General features: G+C 33.4%; 3 protein-coding genes across 6 annotated transcripts in view; 2 read left to right on the top strand and 1 right to left on the bottom strand.

Annotated features, from left to right (window-relative positions):
* Positions 1–2854: 2854 nt before the first annotated feature.
* LOC129808286 (mediator of RNA polymerase II transcription subunit 8) lies at positions 2855–3859 on the bottom strand. Its single transcript, XM_055858127.1, has one exon. It carries the CDS (start codon positions 3783–3785, stop codon positions 3009–3011), a length of 777 nt encoding a protein of 258 aa, XP_055714102.1. The 5' UTR covers positions 3786–3859; the 3' UTR covers positions 2855–3008.
* A 25-nt stretch (positions 3860–3884) lies between these two features.
* Positions 3885–4917, top strand: LOC129808293 (40S ribosomal protein S15Aa). Its single transcript, XM_055858133.1, has 3 exons — positions 3885–3989; positions 4387–4692; positions 4757–4917. The coding sequence occupies exons 2-3, from the start codon at positions 4394–4396 to the stop codon at positions 4848–4850; spliced, it is 393 nt and encodes a 130-aa protein (XP_055714108.1). The 5' UTR covers positions 3885–3989; positions 4387–4393; the 3' UTR covers positions 4851–4917.
* A 114-nt stretch (positions 4918–5031) lies between these two features.
* LOC129808264 (protein sidekick) overlaps positions 5032–13462 on the top strand; it is a 105815-nt gene continuing 97384 nt past the window's right edge. For 2 of the 4 annotated variants that reach the window (XM_055858098.1, XM_055858099.1), the window contains exon 1: positions 5032–5855. In XM_055858098.1, coding sequence (XP_055714073.1) covers positions 5771–5855 — 85 coding nt within the window. In that variant the 5' untranslated portion in view covers positions 5032–5770. The remainder of the gene's footprint in view (positions 5856–13462) is intronic. The other 2 variants (XM_055858096.1, XM_055858097.1) reach the window with 1 other exon arrangement.

The following is a 13462-nucleotide window of genomic DNA, read 5'->3' on the forward strand; positions in this document are numbered from 1 at the left end:
ATTAAGTACACAATCCGAAGTAAAAAGCTTTAAGGCTGAAGAAATAACCTAAAAGATAACAGAATACTTAAAAAAAAAAAGAATTTTCTTGGCAGATAAAATGAAAACTAACCTTAAACTTTGTGAAAATCTAAACTGCTCGACTATTTAGAAGACATTCTGACCCTGTTTTTGAGAAACCTTTGAGGCTTGAATTTTACTTCGACTTTTATAAACCGAGAAGATATGGAAAACTTAGAAACTTCTCAAGACGCTACTAAAAAATAAAAATTGGTTTCCATTTTGATAAAAATATGTAATTAATGAAATCTAACCTAAAATTCGTAAAAGAAGAAAAATTGGGATGCTTCTAAGAGGAAATTAAAAGGATTTAGTCTTACTGTGTTATCACACTTGCACATTAAAATTTTAATATTATTCACATTAATTGTCGCTGGTGAGAATCCAAATGTGTAATTTGTGTGTTTGAATAATTTTATATTAAAAAATTGATCTATTTGTTGATAAAAAGGTAGACTTCGCCCGCAACATTTGATATAAATTGATATATAGCATTAATGCGAAAAATTAATGCGATTTTCTCTTTAATTTTTTAATGTGAAAAATATTTATGATTTAGGTAAATTTAAACTTATTTTTGCAGTCCAAGTCCACTTCTTTATCAATAAATAGAGAAACCCCAAATATTAAGTGACTCAAAGACACAAGAAACATATTTGGACGCTCACAAGCGACAATTAATGTGAATCACATTAAAATTTTAATGTGCAAGTGTGATAACGCCGTTATAATCATTGTCTTTTTATTATGAGATTTTTTTTGCGAACTCTGTTCAATATTCATTGCAGAGAATTGTCAATCAGAGCAAATTACACTCAAATCACCCAAATCTTTCCTGAAGTAGAGATAGGAAAAATTCCTGCCTCTACCCAGTCTTAATCTGGAGACCTCTCGTATACCAGACGAGTGCGCTACCAACTGAGCTATACAGGTCACAAGCGCTTGGTAGTTTTATGTAATACATCTAGGGTTAGTTGCACCAAAGTTCGACGTAATTGCATGGAAGCGCCTAAGTGTTAAGTTTGAATTTTTAAGTTGAACTTTTTGTTACTTCTTTTTAAGGAGTGTTGCTCGGAACCTTGTAGACAGTTTATCGTCTTTATTTTCTTTAGCTTTAAAATCATTGATAATACAGTGCGTACCATTACAATAAGGTCACTTTGCAGGACTCAACTTTTTCTGTTTTCGTTTTATTTCTTTTTTTTCTGCAAAATACTTTGAATTAAATTATTTTACAACAGATTGTTGTAATCTTTTGATATTGAAAAGGCTTTCTCATTTTTCCATTGAATAAATGCTGATTTTTATGGTTTTCCAGTCTATAAGGTCACTTCTCAATAGTCACATTTTCTTCTATATACTTATATAATATATTTTTTTATTTAATTTTTTCCACAAAATACTTTGATTTGAACCTATTTATAAGAATTTTTTAACAGCGCAACATCTTTCTTAAATTGTAATTTGAAGAATATCAATTTTACACGTTTTTTAGTGTAAAACTACGATAATGTCAATAAATTCTTTTGTTATATTATTAGGCGAGATAATTTTTATGCAAATCTTTAAAATTAGTAGTGATTCTAGCGATCTTCAGGCTTATCTTGAACTTATCTTCAGGCTTGTTCCAGGCATCCAAAATTGCAGATTTTAACTTCAAATGGCGAATATCGGCCTAAATATGGCAAACAAAGTATCCCCTAAATATTTTCAATTGGATTGAAGTCAGGGGTTCAAGAGGTCAGGAGGCCACATCAATATTTTGATATTCAGAGCTCGGTTCCAATATAAAGCTTTTGCGCTCACATGGATCCGAGCATTATCTTTCTAGAATATGAAGCCTTGGCGCCGGTTTACTAGAATTAAAGGTAGCAGACTACCTCTGAGAGTTCAATATAATCCTGGCTTTTCGAATAATGCCGAAATTATTTACTTCGCGAAACACGAGAAAACCACTCTTTGCATCGCGAAACCCAATTTTTGCATCGCAAAACTCGAGAAACCAGAAATCCTTGTCAGAAAAAATGGGAATAAGTTACCCATTTGCAAAATATTTGTTCGGAGCTGAGAGTGTTAAAAATAACCTAAAAGATTAGAAAATAGTGGCGCATATAAGTGGCGATAGAGTGGCAGATGGGTTGAGTCTTGGCAAGATCAAGAATTGGTCTGATTGCCCTATGTACTTATGGAAAATATTAGTTTGTTTTATCAGAAGAAAAAAAAATCAACAGAATGGCAGAAGTTTTAATATCGAACCGATTTTGATAAATCTAGAATCATTGAATGTTCTTAGTTGAAAAACTTAGAACACTTGCTAAAATTGAAGGACTCTTGTAACCTAAAAATTGGATTCTCTTTCCTTTTGGGAATTATACAAAAAAAAATAAGTGTGTGCAATAAATTTTGTGAAGAACTAAATATGTAAAAATATGAGGTTATTTATGCAGAGTTAAGATTTCCAGAATTTCAGGTTAAGATCATAACGTCATTTTTGAAAATAAAAATTGTTGATATTACAAAAGATGGACGATATACAATTTTATCTTTTAATGTGATAGCATTTTTTAAGGTTATTATATTAAATAATAGAAAAGTTTGGAAACTTTTCTACAATTTTAAATATTTAAAAAAAAACCAACAAAATTTGTCGCCATTCGAAAAGTTGGGTTATTTAAAAATTTAGGTTATGCGTCCTATGCCACCCTGTGATTATGTCTATGTCAATGGGGTTTCTAAAATTTGATCTCTTTCATTTCCAAAATTATTTTCGCACAATTTTTGGGATGGAAACAACTTTTTTATTTGTAAACTTATATAATTTATTTTATTGTATCATTAAAATGATTATTCTGATGATTTTTTTGCACGTAAAAAAATCAGGGGTCAAAGTCAAGGGCCTTTTGCTGGGGCAATCATGCCCAAGAGATAAGAATTGCGAAGCTGGGAATTTACCTGCCGTAGGGATGAATCTGGTTGGCGGATTTGATGTTGGTCTTGATGGCCGATGGTGCTTTTCCCATCTGCCCAACCCCTCCCGATGGACTCACAGCAGCCATTGCAGCTGGTGGCCGGATTCCGTGTCCAGGCACCATTCCCGGAGGCCCTCCTGGGCCATTTGGACCAACTCCTGGCGGAATGTTGACTTTGAGATTCTTCCCCATGCCCACAGCTGCCACCAGAGCATGAGTATCTGCCATGCTGCTGGTCTGCTGTACCCCTGACCTCGATGATGAGTCAGATTCCCATTCCTCACGAGCCTTGCTCACCATGTCAAAGACATGCGACACGATCTTCTGGTACTGAGCCACTTGCTTTGCAGCAGTCTCTGGGGTGAGATTGTTAGCTTTCTGCTCATGAGCCATCATCTTCTGTTCTGCTGTTGGTTCTGGCTTTGTCCGGAGATAATCCGGAACCATGTCATGGGAGAAAACTGCAATTCTTCCCTCGGTCAACTGCCACAGAGCTTCATCTCGTTCTGGGGACAGTAGCAGTGGCAAAACTGTTAAATTCCTCAATGGAGCACCCATCTCCGTGGCAATGATCTTCGACAGCCCAGTGAGATGACTGGAAATCAGGGCGAAGTTATCCAGGAAAGTTGGCCAGTTGATTGTCTCATGTTCCACCTCGATTTTCTGAATCATCGCCCCAATGGACAATTTCAGATCGTTCAGTCGATTGAGGACAGCATCCAGGAGTGCCTCAAGCTGTTTTTCTTCCCTCGACATTGTCAGAAAAGCCCCAAAACACTTTTTTCTTCGCTCTTTGAATGTTTACAAAACAAAGAGTGTGAGGTTATGTTTCCACTGACAGCACTTCATCGGGCAACCCTGTGGCTTTTGAAGGCTGTCAGTGGGTTTTCCGGTCTCCATCTTTCTTTCTTGGAGTACTTGTGAGAAAACGTGGATTGTCCCATAAGTTTTCGCAAAACGGTGAGAAAAATACTGAGTTTTCTGTGGGAATTTTGCTGGGAAATTGTGCAGGAGGGTGCAATGCAGCTTCTGAGATTATAAATTAAGTGTTGGGGTGGAAAATAATTGTGAAAACTGGGATTGAAGAGGATGTCAGTGTTGTTGACATCATGTCCCGGGTTTTATTGTTGTTTTCCGCTATAAATCAAGGATTTAGAGGGAAAAATGCCCCTCCTCGCAAAGAGAAGAGTTCATTTTATCTAAAATTGAGGTTTGGGATGGACCCCAAGTGGAATTTTAGTGGGAAAAAGGGTGGAGAAGAAACTAACCTCAATTTGTTTGTTGTCTTCCCGGAATGTTGAAGATTTGGTGTAATTTTTGTATTTTCCTCTTTTCATGCCTTTCCTGGGGACTGCAGAGGCACAATGGTGCGTATGAATGTTCTAGCTGATGCCCTAAAGTGCATAAACAATGCTGAAAAACGCGGGAAGCGTCAGGTGCTCATCAGGCCCTGCTCCAAAGTCATCATCAAATTCCTCACAGTGATGATGAAGCACGGCTATATTGGCGAGTTTGAGATTGTCGATGACCACAGATCTGGAAAAATTGTGGTAAATCTCACTGGAAGACTCAATAAGTGCGGTGTCATCTCACCCCGTTTTGACGTTCCAATTCGCGACATTGAAACCTGGACAAATGCCTTGCTGCCCTCTCGACAGTTTGGGTGAGTAGATATTCCTTCAGCTGGGTGAATTCCAGTGCTAAAAGCTTTCCCGGATACCTTGTAGGTTTGTTGTCCTGACGACGAGCGGTGGAATTATGGATCACGAGGAGGCCCGACGAAAACATCTGGGAGGGAAGATTCTGGGCTTCTTCTTCTAATCGGTAACACTTAGATGGAAGGATTGTACGCAGTGATACAATAAAAATCATTTCGTGCATCCCAGAACTTCCTGTTTTTCTTTTTATTGAAACCACATTCCGAGAGTTTTTCCGTTATGGCTTTGAAATCGATATGAATGAACACGATTTGTATGTTGAGATCATAGATGGCGCTGAATGCACACACTTCAGTTGTCTCCCTTCCGCGGATTCTTCCAACGATTCTCCCAAAAGGCGGTTGAGCAAACTTCACATGCGGAGATGCTGTCAGTTTTACTTTGAATCTCGACGGGGAAGGTCGCGGAAGTTTTGCATCGCGCATCAATTTTCTGTTAATTTAACCCTTTTCCAGTGGCTATTTTGTGCAATAATGTTGCAGTGGTGCGCTTCAAGTTACCCTACATCAGGTTTTGAAGTGAATTGAGTGGGGAAAAGGGTGTAAAAAGTGAGAAAATTGCGCGACTTCTTGGAGGCGATCTACAGGTGTTGAGAGAGAGAGAAAAAGGTGTTTGTGTGTGTGTTGCAGCTTCAGTTTTCTTGGAGCAACAAAATTCCAAAGCCTACTACACAACATTAGCCAGATATTTCTCATTGAGACATTTCGTAATGCGATATGGATAATACTTTGTGCTGCAATTCAGCCGGAGAGTGAGTGCAATGACGTGATTTGATTCCTTGTCCACGAAAAACTGCCCTCGGGAGTGAGAGTGTGTGTGTGTTGATGAAGAGCCGTGGCCTGGAGGACAGAGGAACCTCCGGCAAACTCAGTGTCAAGAGAGTTTGAGGAAAATTCAGGGGGGAAAAGTGCTAAGACTTTTGTGAGATTTAATAGATCAGAGGAAGTGCTGAAAAGGGTCAGGTGACGGAGGAACAGGAAAGGGACTGCAAGACTGCTTCGAGGGCGAGTCACTGATCACAAGATGGAGGAGAGCGAACGATCTTGCCGATACAGAATTTTCACCTTCGTGCTCTTCTGCTTTTTAGCACTAGGCCACACGAAAGCTGGTGAGTCCAATACTCTTTCTTTCTTGCTTAACCATAAAACTTTTGTGCTCAGGGATTACCTGTGAAAACCTGCCTTTACCTGGGAATCTCACTACTTTACGGAAATCTCGCGAAAATGCTATTAAAAAGTAATTTAAAATAAAAATAAAAATAATTTAAAATTTTAAAAATTAAGATTGATTCCGATAACTGAAAATTAATTTAAAAAATACCAAAAATAGGGTAAAGTGGTACAAGTTGGACAGGGCTTTTTTTTTCTTGTTAAATTTAGTGCTTCATTTTTATTTGTATATTTTTAATGCACAACGCACAATAACTTTTGTTTAGTAAACATGTTTTTGACATTTCAATGAGAGTGAATGAGATCTGGATCTAGTCATCTCGCTCATTCTCATGGGAAATTTTGAAAACATGTTTACAAACAAAAGTTATTGTGCTCTGGTCATAATGCTTTAGTTTTATGCCCAACGCACAATAACTTTTGTTTTGTAAACATATTTTTGATATTTCTATAAGAGTGAGTGAGATCTAGATCTAGTCATCTCGCTCACTCTCATATAAAATTTTGAAAACATGTTTAAAAATAAAAGTTATTGTGCGCTGGTCATTATGCCTAGCGCACAATAACTTTTGTTTTGTAAACATGTTTTTAATATTTCAGTGAGAGTGAATGAAACCTAGATCTAGTGATCTCACTCACTCTTATAGGAAATTTTGAAAACATATTTACAAACAAAAGTTATTGTGTGCTGGGCATTACAATTTGGTTCCTTGTGATTAAAAACAAATTTTGTACTGTCTCAAGAAAAAAAGATATCTTTAACTTGTACCGGCGAATTGTCCAACTTATATCACTTTACCCTACCTAATTAGCAAGGTAGCTACCAAGGTTTTCAAATGATCTTATATGCTACTGATAAAGGGAATTATCAAATGAGATTATAAAAAGTCTTACAGGAAGCGCAATGTAATTCTATGAACCCATTTAATAAAAAAATAAATTCTTTAACTCAAATTTCTGGGATTATAAAATACCGGGGCAGAAACAGTCAGGGGCAGAATAAGATAGTGGGGTGTTGTAATTTTCCTTTGAAAGAATATTGAGTATAGTTTATTTGTTCATTTGCAAAGAAAAATTTCATTTCTTATCTAATTCTGCCATAGTCTCCCTTTATTGCATTATTAATAACTCTTTTTATTGGTTCATAACCGATGGTTATAATCATGAAAACAATTCAAAATTGTCAAGGAATCCAAGCAAGGGCGTACCCAGGATTTCAGTTAGGGGGGGGCTGAGTCTCAAATTTTGTTGGCGGGGGGGGGGGTACATAATTTTTATATTGAAAAAAAAAACAAAAAAAAAATAAAATGAGATAAAAAGTATCTATATATACAAACTGGTCCTACTTTTCACGAGAGATTAGCCTATGCCCAATTTGTAGGTATTGATTAAGGAACGATCATCAGTGTTCTTCGGACCAGTAGTGCATTGTCTCCTATATTATTGACCAAAAATAAAATTAAGTTTTAGAAATTATTCGCAACTTTTTACTAAATAACTACAGCAAGGATGCATTCCATTAGTTCATATTTAATCTATAGAATCAACTACCCGTGAAACATCTGATAAAGCCCCTTCCGATCTGTAGAACACAGTGCATTTTTACTATTACACCTATCTTTATTCTGATAATAATAAACATAGGGTAAGTGTGCCAAATTGCGCCGAGCTTGCAATTTCGCCCATATTTTTTGTTCCTCGAATTTCCATGAATTTTTAGTTTTTACATACTCTTGAGATTGTACAATCCAAAAAATGTCGCTTCGACGAGCAAGATGATCTGATAAAGATATTGTAAGAATTCCCGAAGGGCAACGAACTATGAGAATGAAGGTGGCCGAAATAGGCCTCCAATTCTATGTCTACATTTTTATTCATTTCAATATGTATTTAGAATGATTTTAGAGAAAATAAAGATGATAAACTGTGTGTAAGGTTCCAAGCATCACTCCTTATAAAAGAGTAACAAAAATATTCTATTTTTATTAAATATATTACATTTCAAACTTGAGACTTTGTCGCTTGCATGCAACTATGCCGAAATTTGGCACACTTACCCTATACAAAAACATTAAATAGTGTTTTGGAGCTTATATTTTTTTAAACTTAATGTGGAACATTGGTCTTAACATTTCGCTTTGTGAAGCCCTTCAAGGCAAAAAGAACTATCAGTCTTTAGAGAATTAATGATATGCTTCTGAAATTTGACATTTCTATTTAACGAAAATTTACTTAAAACAGATTTTTTTAAACTTCTTTTCCAGCATAATAAAAAAAATTAATTCAAGTTCTTAGGCATAAAAAGAACAAGATTTAAACTATATTTTCTGCATTTAATTAAAAAAAAAATCAAAATTCAGCCATTGAGCTATGTTTTCTAATATTAAAAACGTTAATTTTTCCTATTAGGATTTTATGTTTACTTGATCATAACTTATTCTATAAAACGAAACATGATGTAAAATGTTATGATTTTATATGCCTAGGAGCTTGAATTTAATAAAATTTTTATTATGTTGAGAAAAAAAAGTTAGAAAATATGCTATTTTCAGCCTTTTTGACCCGCATAGACCCTCAACAGATCAAAGTTCAAAGTCAATATACGACCACAGCTTTAATTATATTATTCTTAAATTTCACGTCTGACTGCTCCATTTGACGGCTTCAAATAAACTTTCGGAATCCTTGATGCTTTTTTTTTAAACATATCGCCCGAGGAAACTAGAGGTCCATCACAAGTTTTTAAGATGTCTTAAGGCCTCTACACATTGGGAGTAATTTTCAAAAAAAAAAAAAAAAAAAACAAATGCTATTTAGAAGGAAATTTTCTGCACTTCTCTAGGTGGAAACGTCACAATTCTGTCAAAAATGCAATTTTTGGCGGAAACAGTTCCCAATGTGTAGGGTAATTGGCTTAAAGCGAGACAGTTTGAAAAGTTGGACAAAGCCGTGTGGAATGTGAGACACCTCCTTAAAAACTCGATAATAAGTCAATTAAATATTTCAATTTTCGATAAAAAGATTATTAAACCTAATTTTGTGATTATTTGAGAAGTTAAAAATGCAAAAATCGTTATAAAACAATCAAAGGGTGACTTGCATGAAGAATTTAAAAAGTGTATTGCATGCGTGATATTCATAACTTTGACACGCTAGTTGTCATTTTCTCTGTTTCTTATGGAAGTTGCTAGGAAAATATCAAAGTGTTTTGTTTGATTTTTCGGCATAATTTGTGAAATATTGTTAAATCCGCAGTGAAAATCGAAGGACACACATCCATTTAAAAGGTGAATTAAAAATATTTGTGAAATATTACATTTAAAAAGGACAGAAAAGTGATTTAATTTCGTGTTGCTTTCAAAACAAGTTTTATGAAATCTTGGACAAGTTGATTTTGTGAATGAATTTGGTGGTTTTGTGCAGTGAAATCATGTTAACAAGAACGACAAAGATCCTTAAGTACCCGGAGAAATATTTGCAACAGCAGTTAGCAGCTGATAAGGAGAAAATCTCCTGGAAAAGGCTGCAAGGATTTCCAGATTCAGAAGACCACTTTTTCTGATAGAGTGGGTAGTAAATATCGCAAAAACACCTGGAGAAAGATAAAGAGGAGCCTCTACAGAACTCCCAAAGCAAGTGGAAAAGGATTTGGACGGATGGGGAATTGAAATGTGTTAAAAATTGCGTCCGCTTTAAAGCTATAACTGCTGGACAACGCTAGGCGTCTGTGAAATTTACAGAACCTCTTTTTGGTTGGGCGTCCAAGAAGTTCTTGGTAATTAGCGTTCCTCAACTGTTACCCGGACATAAAGGAGGGATTAGCATAACCATCAAATGTGCAAGTATACAGAGAAAACCCTCAACATTTGATTATCTACATATTTTGTATGATATTCTGTCATTAATATCACTATGTCCAACTTTCCAAAAGTTGTTGTCCAACTTTCCAAAATTTTGTCCATCTTTTCAAAATGTGTTATTTTTTAATTTCCATGAATTTTCCAATTATTCGGTTGCAATATTTAATAACAACTGTTAAGATTCTGTTAAAATATTTGTCAAAGAATCCCATGATACAAAAAAATGGTAAAAAATAATTATTTATTCAGTTTAAAAATGGATTTGAAATTGAATTTTTTCTTAAGTGTCTCGCTTTCCACCATTTACCCTATATGTTATTAAGAAGAAGATTATTAAAAATATTCTGTAGAATCATTTTAAGAAACTTGCTTTCTTCTCATATGGTAAACCGTTAGTGCCAAAAAATACGATTTTTAGAAAACTCAAGGACGACTTTTCTAAAACATATTCTAACGCTATATTTTTACTTTCTCTGTGGATTTTTAGGCTTTCGTTATAAATTCTTAAATATCCCTTAAATATGTGAAAAAGATTAGGTGACAACTTCCTTTTTTTCAAAAAATATATTACTGAATAAATTTATTACTGAAATTACGTTAGAAAAATAAATCAAAAAAAGTTACGAAATATTTGTTCATTTTTACACTTTTTTTTAATTCTTGAATCTAGTACAGTACGGACAAGCGCCTTGTCCTGCCCCCCCCCCCAATTGGATCTTTAATAGTTTTTGAGCTTTTATAAGTTAATTTTTGCAGTGACCTTCTACAAATGAGCAGTAAAACATTAAATTTGAGAAGTGACTAAATTTACAACTTTAAAAAGCATTACAATTTTCATGAAAGTTTCGATCTTTATGAATTAAAAAAATTAGGCCCATTTTTGGAAAGATTTGGATTTTTTTACTGGCCAAATTAATTTTTTTTGCTGAATAAGTATATTTTTTTTTTACTTTTCGCTTGTTTTTGAATTTTTTTGACGCTTCTAGGGGGGGGGGCAGCTGCCCCCCCCCTGCCCTTAGCTGGGTACGCCCATGAATCCAAGACCTTTCCACTGATCCCAAATTTAGCCCAAATTTGTTGAAAAATATACACTCTAGAGCCATTTTCTTCTCTAAATTTAAAAAATGAATAAGGTTCATATTACAGTGGGATCTCGATAGAGTCAACCCCCGATAGAGTCAATCTCCAATAGAGTCAGCAGCTATTTTTTTACTCTACGAACTCCGATAGAATCAACTTGGACTCAAATTGACTCCGATAAAGTCAACTTTTCCATTATTATTGAACTAATAATATTATATGATTTTATCATGATTTTTTTCAAAATTAAAATCAGTGTTTTGGTGTATCAATGTAACGTTTTTAACACAAGAAAAACAATATTGCAATAAAATTCGTAATATTAACCGTGTAATCAATTTTTGACAAAATAATTTTGTTTTCGTGATTTTAAGCGTTTTGACCGATTGAAAGTTCTCTTGCCTCTTCTCGCTTGTCTTAAGATATTTTGATGAAGCCCTTTGATCCCAATTCCCAAATCCCGTATGACGTGTTTTCCTGTAATCACAAAAAACGATTTTGGTGGTGAAGGGGAAGAGTAGGAAGGAAATGAGAGGGTCATAATAATAATCCCCAGGTTGAATAAATGAAATTAGTAAAAAAAGCAGTGTCCGAAATTTAGGACATTATATTTTTACAATATTTTTTTCCCCAAACAATAAAATTCAAAGTTGGTTTTCAGTTAAAGGGTATTTTTTTTTGAATCGAAAATTTATTCTTAAATCATTTATTTTTTAGGTTTCTTTGAAATTATTCTCAAAAGATTAAGAATTGAATGAAACATGGATTATTTTTTTGTGTACAATATCGGATACTCCGTATCTCTAAATCTTTTGCCCTTCGGGAACACTTACAAGGATTTTTCTGCACTTCATTCGCAAAATTGACGTCCTTAAGATTGTTTTTGCATTGTTACACCTTTAAAACTTGAAAAAAAGAAGAAATTTTGAGAAAAAAGGTGTCTGATATTACAAGCTGTTCGAAATTTCACATATTAATTTTTAACAATGTTTCTTTTGCCAAACAATATACACTTTAATGTTGTATTTTAGTTAAGGAATTTTTTTTTTAAATTGAAATTTTTTCCTTAAAATTAAAAAAAAATAACTTTAAAATTGTTTATCGTTTTAGGATGAGATTACTTCATATTAAAAAAAGTGTTATTTTCACTCTCATTTTTCGGATGTCGGAGAATTGAGTATAATTCAGGTCTTTGAAAATAATTTATTATATAGTTATTTATTTAATATTGACTTGAGACAAAAGTCTTTTGTAAGCAGAGTATAGTAGTATAGCATAATAATAAAATTTTAAATAAATTTAATAATTAAAAATTAAATATACAATAATAATTTATCCTCTTTCCAAGAATGTGTGTTTTTTACCCTGTTTTTCCGTGTTTCTAGAACCGTTTCTGTTTTTCTTGTAGGAATTTCAATCTTTCTTTAAAGATTTCGTTTATAGAAATATTTTCGTTTTAACTAGAAACATTTTCGCATTTTTAGAAACGCTTTTTGGGTGTTTAGAATCGTTTTGCGTTATTGAAAACGTTTTGGAGTTTCTACTTCTAGAACCGTTTCTCGATCAAATTGTTTGTGTTTCTATGAGTTACTTCTCAATTTTAGGTGAACTAATGTTTTTTTCTAAATTAATTCATTCAAAAGTGCATTTTGTTTTTCAATTAAAATTTCTAATGTAAATCTGCCGGAAATTCAAAAATTTTTGAATTTACATTAATTGCCCTTTTTAAACTGTCAAAAAGTAAGATTTTCTTGGTAAGACTTGAGTTAAATTAAAAAAGTGGGATGTTTATTACTCATTATCTTTTTTCTTATCCAAATGCTAAGCTAACTTAAAATATTTTAGGTTATGTTAAGCCGAGGTTTTTTTTCCAATTGACCGAGAGATTTGTTTTTGGAATTTTGAAGTTGTACATTCCTGTTTTTGTGTACTTTTTAAGATAAATATGACTTTGTAAGTGCCCTTTCTAAAAGACTTTGAAAGATTTATGATTTAAAATGTCTCAAACACTATTAAGGATTTCGGGCTCGTTTTCGAACTTTTCGTGTTATACTATTTTCAATTCTATTTGATAAAATATTTTAAGATGTGAATGTTGTCGTAATAAATATTTGGGTTATATCCCTTTTTCTATTAATTTTTCTAGAATTTAAAAATTATTTTTGTTACTTTTTGAATCGTGTATTGTGAATTTTTAGGTTAGGTCCAACACAAAATCATAATTTCTAAAATGGGGTTAATTTAGCTATGAAAGTTGTTACTAATGTTAGGTTATGTTGAAGATAATCCTTAAGAATTCATTCAAACTTTGAATTCCTAATTCAACAAGGCTTCGAAATTCGTCTAGCATTTGCATTTATTTTTACAAATTTACTCATTTGACAGACAAAAAGAAATGTTTTGAAATTTCAACTAAATTAGGAAGTAAAGACGATAAAATGTGTTTGTTATTTCCATTTTATCTTATTTATGTTAAAGTGTATTAAATTACTTAAAGAAATCTGATACTCAAACTTAACGATTTACAACGTGATAATTTATCTCCGAATTGAGCGATAAATACTTTTCGTCATTTGTTTCGAATTACTGAACATCATATTTCTCTT

This window comes from Phlebotomus papatasi, chromosome 3 (genome assembly GCF_024763615.1).
Source record: "Phlebotomus papatasi isolate M1 chromosome 3, Ppap_2.1, whole genome shotgun sequence".
Classification (NCBI taxonomy): Eukaryota; Metazoa; Arthropoda; class Insecta; order Diptera; family Psychodidae; genus Phlebotomus; species Phlebotomus papatasi.